The sequence below is a fragment of the Mytilus californianus genome, unplaced genomic scaffold (genome assembly GCF_021869535.1).
Source record: "Mytilus californianus isolate M0D057914Y unplaced genomic scaffold, xbMytCali1.0.p SCAF_6, whole genome shotgun sequence".
In the NCBI taxonomy this organism is placed as follows: domain Eukaryota; kingdom Metazoa; phylum Mollusca; class Bivalvia; order Mytilida; family Mytilidae; genus Mytilus; species Mytilus californianus.
The window spans coordinates 1,649,466-1,661,648 of record NW_026262712.1 but is presented as its reverse complement, the minus strand read 5'-3'; the positions used below and the strand labels follow the sequence as shown (position 1 = coordinate 1,661,648).

General features: G+C 32.6%; 1 protein-coding gene and 1 long non-coding RNA gene across 8 annotated transcripts in view; both read left to right on the top strand.

Annotated features, from left to right (window-relative positions):
* LOC127705231 (uncharacterized) overlaps positions 1-12,183 on the top strand; it is a 180,571-nt gene that overhangs the window by 20,346 nt on the left and 148,042 nt on the right. For all 7 annotated transcript variants that reach the window (XM_052209554.1, XM_052209556.1, XM_052209552.1 and 4 more), the window contains exons 2-4: positions 2,358-2,533; positions 3,718-3,741; positions 4,612-4,704. In XM_052209554.1, coding sequence (XP_052065514.1) covers positions 3,724-3,741; positions 4,612-4,704 — 111 coding nt within the window. In that variant the 5' untranslated portion in view covers positions 2,358-2,533; positions 3,718-3,723. The remainder of the gene's footprint in view (positions 1-2,357; positions 2,534-3,717; positions 3,742-4,611; positions 4,705-12,183) is intronic.
* Positions 5,966-9,582, top strand: LOC127705261 (uncharacterized). Its single transcript, XR_007983787.1, has 3 exons — positions 5,966-8,532; positions 8,689-9,100; positions 9,381-9,582. It is a non-coding gene; the product is annotated as an uncharacterized LOC127705261 (long non-coding RNA).

Here is a 12,183-nt window from a genome sequence, read left to right as displayed (position 1 = left end):
TTGAGATTATGACCATATCTTGAAGGAAAGAATTTTTTGGGGGAAAAGGGGGGGGGGGGGTAAAAAGAAATTGTGGGGGGGTGGGTCAATTTTTCTCATTTCAGAAAATTAAATTTCAAGAAGTAATCTTTAATTGCACATGTACAGTATGGCGCATTAGATTTGTAAAATCTTTGACCACATTTATTTATTTGTTATGCCAAATTTGACAGTGTATTTAGATTTTTAATTTTGGGTCCAGTTTTCAAATTAGTCTACATTAAGGTCCAAAGGGTCCAAAATTAAACTTAGTTTGATTTCAACAAAAATTGAATATATGCCAGGGGTTCTTTGATATGCTGAATCTAACCATGTATTTAGATTTTTTATTTGTGGGCCCGGCTATCAAATTGGTTCATATTGAGGTCAAAAGGGTTCAAAATTAAACTTTGTTTTATTTCATCAAAAATTGAATTATTGGGGTTCTTTGATATGCCAAATCTAACCGTGTATTTAGATTTTAAATTTTGGGTCCAGTTTTCAAATTGGTCTACATTAAGGTCCAAAGGGTCCAAAATTAAACTTAGTTTGATTTTAACAAAAATTGAATATATGGGGTTCTTTGATATGCTGAATCTAAACATGTATTTAGATTTTTGATTTTGGGCCCATTTTTCAAGTTGGTCCAAATTCCAAATTAAACTTTGTTTGATTTCATCAAAAATTGAATAAATAGGGTTCTTTGATATGCTGAATCTAACCATGTATTTAGATTTTTTATTTGTGGGCCCTGCTATCAAATTGGTTCATGGGTCCAAAATTAAACTTTGTTTTATTTCATCAAAAATTGAATTATTGGGGTTTTATGATATGCCAAATCTAACCGTGTATTTAGATGTTTAATTCTGGGTCCAGTTTTCAAATTGATCTACATTAAGGTCCAAAGGGTCCAAAATTAAACTTAGTTTGATTTTAACAAAAATTGAATATATGGGGTTCTTTGATATGCTGAATCTAAACATGTATTTAGATTTTTGATTTTGGGCCCAGTTTTCAAGTTGGTCCAAACTGGGGTCCAAAATTAAACTTTGTTTGATTTCAACAAAAATTGAATATATGGGCTTCTTTGATATGCTGAATCTAACCATGCATTTAGATTTTTTATTTGTGGGCCCCGCTATCAAATTGGTCTACATTAAGGTCCAAAGGGTCCAAAATTAAACTTAGTTTGATTTTAACAAAAATTGAATATATGGGGTTCTTTGATATGCTGAATCTAAACATGTATTTAGATTTTTGATTTTGGGCCCATTTTTCAAGTTGGTCCAAATTCCAAATTAAACTTTGTTTGATTTCAACAAAAATTGAATAAATGGGGTTCTTTGATATTCTGAATCTAACCATGTATTTAGATTTTTTATTTGTGGGCCCTGCTATCAAATTGGTTCATGGGTCCAAAATTAAACTTTGTTTTATTTCATCAAAAATTGAATTATTGGGGTTTTTTGATATGCCAAATCTAACCGTGTATTTAGATTTTTAATTCTGGGTCCCGTTTTTTAAATTGGTTTACATTAAGGTCCAAAGGGTCCAAGATTAAACTTAGTTTGATTTTAACAAAAATTGAATTCTTGGGGTTCTTTGATATGCTGAATCTAAACATGTGTTTAGATTTTTGATTATGGTTTTCAAGTTGGTCCAAGTTAGGGTCCAAAATTAAACTTTGTTTGATTTCAACAAAAATTGAATATATGGGGTTCTATGATATGCTGAATCTAACCATGTATTTTTATTTTTGGGCCCCTTTATCAAATTGGTCCACATTGAGGTCAAAAGGGTCCAAAATTAAACTTTGTTTGATTTCATCAAAAATTGAATTCTTTGGATTCTTTGATATGCTGAATCTAACCATGTATTTAGATTTTGGATATTGGACCATAATAGGTAAATTAAAAAAAGTTAAGTTCTTAGACCACATTCATTCTGTGTCAGAAACCTATGCTGTTTCAAATTTTTAATCACAATCCAAATTTAGTGCTGTATCAAGCTTGAATGTTGTGTCCATACTTGCCCCAACTGTTCAGGGTTCGACCTCTGCGGTCGTATCAAGCTGCGCCCAGCGGAGCATTTTATTTAACATGCAAAAATATGAAAGTCTGTCGGGTGAAACTAACTACCGGTGGGAAGGTCTGAACCTGTAAATGGAAGGTCACGGACCTCGGACCACCGCTTATTTGAACCCCTGAAAAGCCTTACTACTGCCCTTAGTATTTCAAAAATTCAAAGTTTTATAAACAGTTAATTTATAATTATGACCATATCAAACATGATCAATGACAATTTATATGTTTAACAATTATATAAATCTTTATTTGCAGATTCTTATCATTCTAATTGACTGTTGGCAGAAGGGGTATGTTATATAAAGGGGCATTAGGGCCATGAAGACATACTGTACAATAACATGCTGAGGTTCCTATAAGAGTTTGACGAAGGACCACGTGTAATCCCTTATTGACAGTTGCAGAGCTTTGACCAACAGATTTCACTTTGGGTATTTAACATATTAATCATATTGATAGTCAGACATAGACTTTACTTAAACAAGTTTCTTTCAAAACAACATTAAGGCAAAGTGTACTCAATAAACTACTCCTCAGAATTTGTTTTAATTATCACAAAATATGACTCTGCAGTCTGCTTGTAAAAATACACCAGAAAATAAAATAAAAAAGGGGTTAACCGTTTTCTTTTTTGAAACATGAGATGTTGAAAATAATATAATATGCCAAAAATAAATAGATTATATATAAGGGGAAACTCGAGTCGTGAAATTTGGCAAGAATTTTTACATGATCAAGTTATTCTATTTCATTAATCCACAGATTTTTTTTCTAACATTGGTATATGTATATATATGATTCAAAATTGAACAACAAATGGATTGATGTAAAGGAAGTCCTTAGCAACCGTGATTGTTTTCAAGCTATATCCTGTGGAATTTAACCTTTAGTGGCGACATTATTGATGTGTACATTGACGTCACCTTGCACAATTTATACTCTATACAATGTATTGATATAAGTAAAGCTAATAAACTATTATGCCTTGCCGCATGAAGAGCGCGAGTGTGTAACAGCCATTTTGCTATTAATTACTAATGCTTATTTAAAAGCGTATACTGTTCAATGGATTAGAAAATTAGCTGACTTAAATTTTTAATGAATACTTTTGCTGCCCAAAAAATGCAAATTGGAATAATAAATGTACTGCAAGTGATAAAAAAGAAAGTAACTGTCGGCTTCCAATAGTCAATTTCAATCGCCATTTTACTTTCATCTTTATTTCACAAAATTTCCAGTCTCGATTGCTTGCTCTATTCTTTAGATACATAACAAAGCACAATATAATCATGATGATGGTAATTGCTGTAACAAAAGAAAATATTAACTGAACCATTATTTGCTCCACATGCACAGCTGAAAAATTGCATATTATTTTGAATGTGTTATTTACTGTAATGAGGTCAAATGTAGAACCCCCTTTAACAAACTTTAACAAAATAGAATCGATCAAATTTTCATTAATTTTAATGATTACGCTGATGATTTATCAAAAAAAAAATCTTATTTTATGTTTTTTTTTGTTTCTTGTAGTTAATGCCCCTTAAAAATATTCCACATCAAATTACAACTCCTGTATACAAACATGTTAAAATGTTTTCTTTTTCTTTTGCAGGATATAATGGCAAGTTGGGATCAGGTAAGATTTTCTTCTTTAAAGTCAATGGTCATGTGACCTATGTTGTCTACAAATTGTACATAAAGATACAGGTGTGAAGTATTCTCAGAGTCAGTCAGTGTCATGTGACCTATGTCATGTGACCTATGTTGTCTACAAATTGTACATAAAGATACAGGTGTGCAGTATTCTCAGAGTCAGTCAGTGTCATGTGACCTATGTTGTCTACAAATTGTACATTAAGATACAGGTGTGCAGTATTCTCAGAGTCAGTCAGTGTCATGTGACCTATGTTGTCTACAAATTGTACATAAAGATACAGGTGTGAAGTATTCTCAGAGTCAGTCAGTGTCATGTGACTTATGTCATGTGACCTATGTTGTCTACAAATTGTACATAAAGATACAGGTGTGCAGTATTCTCAGAGTCAGTCAGAGGGAGAATAGGAGAAATCAAAATGACTACAGTAAAAAGAATTTCAATATACAAAATTCCAGGAAACAAAAAAAAAAAAGAAGCGTAAGATATCATAGGACATTCACAACTCATTTTAAGTCAAAGAAAAACTGACGACATCATGACAAAAAATGAAAAACAATGAAAATACAAGTATTCAAAACGTTACATAGAAAACTAAAGCCAGAGCAACACGAACCCCCCCCCCCAAAAAAAAAACCAAGGCTGATCTCAAAACTGATGCATAATTGTCTAAAGACTTTTCTGAAGAAAAAAAATCTGAAATTATAGACAACAATTTCACTCCGTCTTGGTAATCACTGTGTTTGGTATAAACTGTTAACTGTAAAAATGTAGCTTGTTAAATTCAATTATTACATTTATAATACATTTTTATGTTCAGAGGAAAATGTGAAATATTTGTTTTGCTTACAGAAACTTCTTACAGCTGCAAGGGAGGGGAATATAAAAGAGGTAGAACTATGTGTAAAGAACAAAGCTAACTTGGAATGTAAAACTGATGATTTGGTAAGTGAAGTAAAATGTTTAGCACACATAAGGCCAATTAAAACTAATTGATAAATTTTCATCCCCGCCCGTCCCGATTTTTTTTATTTTTAAAAATTTACAATTTTCGGATTTTGCTCAATTCCATTACCGGTACCCGCTGTTAAATTCGTTTCATTCAAAACTTCCTGTTGCAAATTTCAGTTTTCGTATTTCTCCCTGTAATTCAACCAAAATAATTAAGTCGACATATCCTGCTACTCTATGATGAAGACATTATCTTCCGGAAATAGAGATTGATTATGGGAAGGGCATGAAAAATTTGTGTTACGAGTAATAGGCAATGTTAAAGATCGTAAATCGCGGCATGTCACAAATTTCAGTGATTAGAAAACCGTGGAATTCTCTATGTATACAATGACTTTGTGTCAGGAAATTTGGCTGTGAATGATATTGTTGAACACATTGGTACAAAAAACATGACTGGAATAAAAAATTGACGCAAGCACGAACTTGTGCGATTTATGATCGAATAGGTACAAAACGTCTGCCAATGGCAATGAACACAATGTATTATAGCAATTCCTTAGATTTACCCCTTGCATAAGAAGAATGCATTACAAAAGGGTTTCGGAGGAATTAATAATTAAAAAATAAAATCCTCCCACCCGTCCCATTTTTTTCAAAAATCTGGATGAAAATCTACTAATTAATTTTAGTTGGCCTAAAGTTATTTATTATATAATACACACCATATAGATCTGTTAAACATTACCCTTGTAATTAGTGTTCAGTAATTCAATGTAAATTTCTTGTTATTGCAAATACTCTTGTCTTATATTAATCATTATTAAATATTAAGAAAAATCATTACACAACCCCAATGTATATACCAGTAGAACTCTTTTATTCCACAAAAAACAGTGTGAAACATCATTACACAACATCAATATATACAACTCTTGTATTCCACAAAAACAATGTGAAACATCATTACACAATTGCAACATCAATATATACAGCTCTTGTATTCTACAAAAACAGTGTGAAACATCATTACACAATTGCAACATCAATATATACAGCTCTTGTATTCAACACACACATTGAGATACATCATTACACAACATCAATATATACAGCTCTTGTATTCAACACACACAGTGAGAAACATCATTACACAACATCAATATATACAGCTCTTGTATTCAACACACACAGTGAGAAACATCATTACACAATATCAATACATACAGTATACCTAACAACAAAATTATTTTCATTTACCTGTGTTTAAAGTTATTGCAAATGGATGGTATTTTTGTTCGAGCATATTGTTTTTCTTTAATTGTTTAACATTTCTTACCGATATAACATGTTACTTTTATTATTCTTCCCTTAGTTTATTTATTTTGTATTTACATTGTGTCATAGGTCAAATTTATTTGTTCAGTGTATGTTCAATGGTGTTAATATGTCCTTTGATTGAGTTAAGCTATTTTAGTTGATATTTTATAGTGTGTCTTTCTATGTTGTGATGTTACACTATTGTTTCAGAAAAAGGGTGAAGGTTTGGTACCATTAAAACATTTAAACCCGCTGCATTTGTTTGCACCTGTCCTAAGTCAGGAATCTGATGTTCAGTAGTTGTCGTTTGTTGATGTGGTTCATAAGTGTTTCTCGTTTCTCGTTTTTTATACAGATTAGACCATTGGTTTTCCCGTTTGAATGGTTTTACACTAGTAATTTTTTGGGGCCCTTTATAGCTTACTGTTCGGTGTGAGCCAAGGCTCCGTGTTGAAGACCGTACTGTGACCTATAATGGTTTACTTTTATAAATTTTGACTTGGATGGAGAGTTGTCTCATTGGCAGTCATACCACATCTTCTTATATCTAGCTCTTGTACAAAATACACACATTGAGAAACATCATTACACAACATCAATATATACAACTCTTGTTTTCAACACACACAGTGAGAAACATCATTACACAACATCAATATTTACAGCTCTTGTATTCAACACACACAGTGAGAAACATCATTACACAACATCAATATATACAACTCTTGTTTTCAACACACACAGTGAGAAACATCATTACACAACATCAATATATACAGCTCTTGTATTCAACACACACAGTGAGAAACATCATTACACAACATCAATATATACAGCTCTTGTATTCAACACACACAGTGAGAAACATTATTACACAACATCAATATATACAGCTCTTGTATTCAATACACACAGTGAGAAACATCATTACACAACATCAATATATACAGCTCTTGTATTCAACACACACATTGAGAAACATCATTATACAACATCAATATATACAGTTCTTGTATTCAACACACACAGTGAGAAACATCATTACACAACATCAATATATACAGCTCTTGTATTCAACACACACATTGAGAAACATCATTACACAACATCAATATATACAGCTCTTGTATTCAACACACACAGTGAAAAACATCATTACACAACATCAATATATACAGCTCTTGTATTCAACACAAACAGTGAGAAACATCAGTATGCACCACAAACTCCTGTATATATTCAACACCTATACCCCAAAAAAAAAAGTGAAAAAAAAAATACCAAAAGGACAATCAAAACACATAAGTAGTAGAAGAATAGACAATCAAAACACATAAGTAGTAAAAGAATAGACAATCAAAACACACAGGTAGTAGAAGAATAGACAATCAAAACCCACAAGTAGTAGAAGAATAGACAATCAAAACACACAAGTAATAGAAGAATAGACAATCAAAACACACAAGTAATAGAAGAATAGACAAAACACATAAGTAGTAGAAGAATAGACAATCAAAACACACAAGTAGTAGAAGAATAGACAATCAAAACACACAAGTAGTAGAAGAATAGACAATCAAAACACTCAAGTAGTAGAAGAATAGACAAAACACATCAATAGTAGAAGAATAGACAATCAAAACACATCAATAGTAGAAGAATAGACAATCAAAACACACAAGCAGTAGAAGAATAGACAATGAAAATAGACAATCAAAACACATAAGTAGTAGACGAATAGACAAAACACATAAGAAGTAGAAGAATAGACAATCAAAACACATAACTAGTAGAAGAATAGACAAAACACATCAGTAGTAGAAGAATAGACAATCAAAACACACAAGTAGTAGAAGAATAGACAAAACACATCAGTAGTAGAAGAATAGACAATCAAAACACACAAGTAGTAGAAGAATAGACAATCAAAACACACAAGTAGTAGAAGAATAGACAATCAAAACACACAAGTAGTAGAAGAATAGACAATCAAAACACACAAGTAGTAGAAGAATAGACAATCAAAACACACAGGTAGTAGAAGAATAGACAATCAAAACACATAAGTAATAGAAGAATAGACAATCAAAGCACATAAGTAGTAGAAGAATAGACAATCAAAACACATAAGTAATAGAAGAATAGACAATCAAAACACATAAGTAGTAGAAGAATAGACAAAAAACATAAGTAGTAGAAGAATAGACAAAACACATCAGTAGTAGAAGAATAGACAATCAAAACACATAAGTAATAGAAGAATAGACAATCAAAACACATAAGTAATAGAAGAATAGACAATCAAAACACACAAATAGTAGAAGAATAGACAAAACACATCAGTAGTAGAAGAATAGACAATCAAAACACACAAGTAGTAGAAGAATAGACAATCAAAACATACAAGTAGTAGAAGAATAGACAATCAAAACACACAGGTAGTAGAAGAATAGACAATCAAAACACATAAGTAATAGAAGAATAGACAATCAAAGCACATAAGTAGTAGAAGAATAGACAATCAAAACACACAAGTAGTAGAAGAATAGACAAAACACATCAGTAGTAGAAGAATAGACAATCAAAACACACAAGTAGTAGAAGAATAGACAATCAAAACACACAAGTAGTAGAAGAATAGACAATCAAAACACACAGGTAGTAGAAGAATAGACAATCAAAACACATAAGTAATAGAAGAATAGACAATCAAAACACATAACTAGTAGAAGAATAGACAATGAAAACACATAAGTAGTAGAAGAATAGACAATCAAAACACACAAGTAGTAGAAGAATAGACAATCAAAACACACAAGTAGTAGAAGAATAGACAATCAAAACACACAGGTAGTAGAAGAATAGACAAAACACATCAGTAGTAGAAGAATAGACAATCAAAACACACAAGTAGTAGAAGAATAGACAATCAAAACACACAAGTAGTAGAAGAATAGACAATCAAAACACACAAGTAGTAGAAGAATAGACAATCAAAACACACAGGTAGTAGAAGAATAGACAATCAAAACACATAAGTAATAGAAGAATAGACAATCAAAGCACATAAGTAGTAGAAGAATAGACAATGAAAACACATAAGTAGTAGAAGAATAGACAAAACACATCAGTAGTAGAAGAATAGACAATCAAAACACACAAGTAGTAGAAGAATAGACAATCAAAACACACAGGTAGTAGAAGAATAGACAAAACACATCAGTAGTAGAAGAATAGACAATCAAAACACACAGGTAGTAGAAGAATAGACAATCAAAACACATAAGTAGTAGAAGAATAGACAATCAAAACACACAAGTAGTAGAAGAATAGACAATCAAAACACACAGGTAGTAGAAGAATAGACAATCAAAACACATAAGTAATAGAAGAATAGACAATCAAAGCACATAAGTAGTAGAAGAATAGACAATCAAAACACATAAGTAGTAGAAGAATAGGCAACACCATGGCCAAGGGAGAAGACAAGCAACAGCCCCTAAAACACTACACAGTTTTGATCCCCCAAAAACAACCTTAAATACTTCATTACACTGATGAATACCACTCCAGTTTTTATGTTAGAGAGTTGCTGTCTGGTACTTCCTAACTGCATACAATTGAAATATTGTGATTTACTTCATTACACTGATGAATACCACTCCAGTTTGTATGTCAGAGGGTTGCTGTCTGATACTTCCTAACTGTATATAACTGAAATATTGTGATTTAATTTATTCATGTTATTATACTGATGAATACCACTCCAGTTTGTATGTTAAAGGGTTGCTGTCTGACACTTTCTTACTGTATACAACTGAAATATTGTGATTTACTTCATTACACTGATGAATACTACTCCAGTTTGTATGTTAGAGGGTTGCTGTCTGATACTTCCTAACTGCATACAACTGAAATATTGTGATATATTTTATTATACTGTATGACACTTAACATACACTTTCATGGTATTCTACAAAAAAATTCCTTCGGTTTTACATAAATCTTGCATCATCATGACACAAGACATGACACATAATCATACAACAATCATTTACCACTTCTGTATTAAACATGCCATGTGACACCTGATCATTCAACATTTATTTACCTCACTGTACTGAACATGACAAGTGACACCTGATTATACAACATTCATTCACCACTCCTGTACTGAACATGACAAGTGACACCTGATCATACAACATTCATTCACCACTCCTGTACTGAACATGACATGTGACACCACATCATACAACATTCATTAACCACCCCTGTACTGAACATGATATGTGACACCTGATCATGCAATATTCAGTCACCACTCCTGTACTGAACATGACATGTGACTCTGGATCATACAGCATTCATTTACCACTCCTGTACTGAACATGACATGTGACACCTGATCATACAACATTCATTAACCACTCCTGTACTGAACATGAATTATGACATCTGATCATACAGCATTCATTTACCACTCCTGTACTAAACACGACATGGGTAACCTGGTAACATGTGACATAGCAATGACAAACTTACACCAACATGTGACATTGCCAAAACACTCTTATACTCAACACCAAATTGTGACATATCACTGACACTCTTATACTCAACAGCAATATCTGACATAGCAATGGCACTCTTATACTCAACACCAACATGTGACATAGCAATGACACTCTTATACTCAACACCAACATGTGACATAGCAATGACACTCTTATACTCAACACCAACATGTGACAGCAATGAAACTCTTATACTCAACACCAGCATGTGACATATCAATGACACACTTATACTCAACACCAACATGTGACATAGCATATGGCACTCTTATACTCAACACCAACATGTGACATAGCAATGACACTCTTATACTCAACACCAACATGTGACATAGCAATGACACTCTTATACTCAGTACCAACATGTGACATAACAATGACACACTTATACTCAGCACCAACATGTGACATAGCAATTACTCTTATATTTAACAGAAACATGTGACAGCAATGACATACTCATACTGAACACCAACATTTGACATAGCAATGACACACTTATACTCAACACCAACAGAAATGAAACTCTAATACTCAGCACACACATGTGACATAGCAATGACACTCTTATACTCAACACCATCACCTGACATAGCAATGACACTCTTATACTCATCACCAACATGTGACATAGCAATGACATACTTATACTCAACACAAACATGTGGCATAGCAACGACACTTGTATACTCAACACCAACATGTGACATAGCAATGACACTCTTATACTCAACACCAACATGTGACATAGCAATGACACTCTTATGCTCAGCACCAACATGTGACATACCAATGATACTCTTATACTCAGCACCAACATGTGACATAGCAATGACACACTTATACTCAACACCAACAGCAATGACACTCTTATGCTCAGCACCAACATGTGACATAGCAATGATACTCTTATACTCAGCACCAACATGTGACATAGCAATGACACACTTATACTCATCACCATCATGTAACCTAGCCATACAACTCTTATACTCAACACCAACATGCGACATAGCAATGACACTCTGATACTCAGCATCAACATGTGACATAGCAATGATACTCTGATACTCAGCATCAACATGAGACATGGCATTGATACTCTAATACTCAGCATCAACATGTGACATAGCAATGACACTCTTTTACTCGACACCATCATGTTACCTAGCCATACCACTCTTATACTCAACACCAACATGTGACATAGCAATGACACTCTTATACTCAACACTATCGTGTAACCTAGCCATACCACTCTGATACTCAGCATCAACATGTGACATATCAATGACACTCTTACACTGCTCACAAACATGTGACATAGCACAATGCAAACAAAAAAATACAGACATGGCTTATTAAAGTTCTTCACTTATACTCAACACAACATACGCCATTGCTATATTACCATAATATTATTCTGAATCAACACAAAATACTGTTAATCAGACAGGTTTAATGGACAAAAAAAAATTTGTTAGAATTATATAAAGTGGGGTCTCATTTTTCCTGTCTCATTAATCTGACTTAGAAAATATAACTCTTTTTTATTTTTCTTGAAATAATTTTTTTT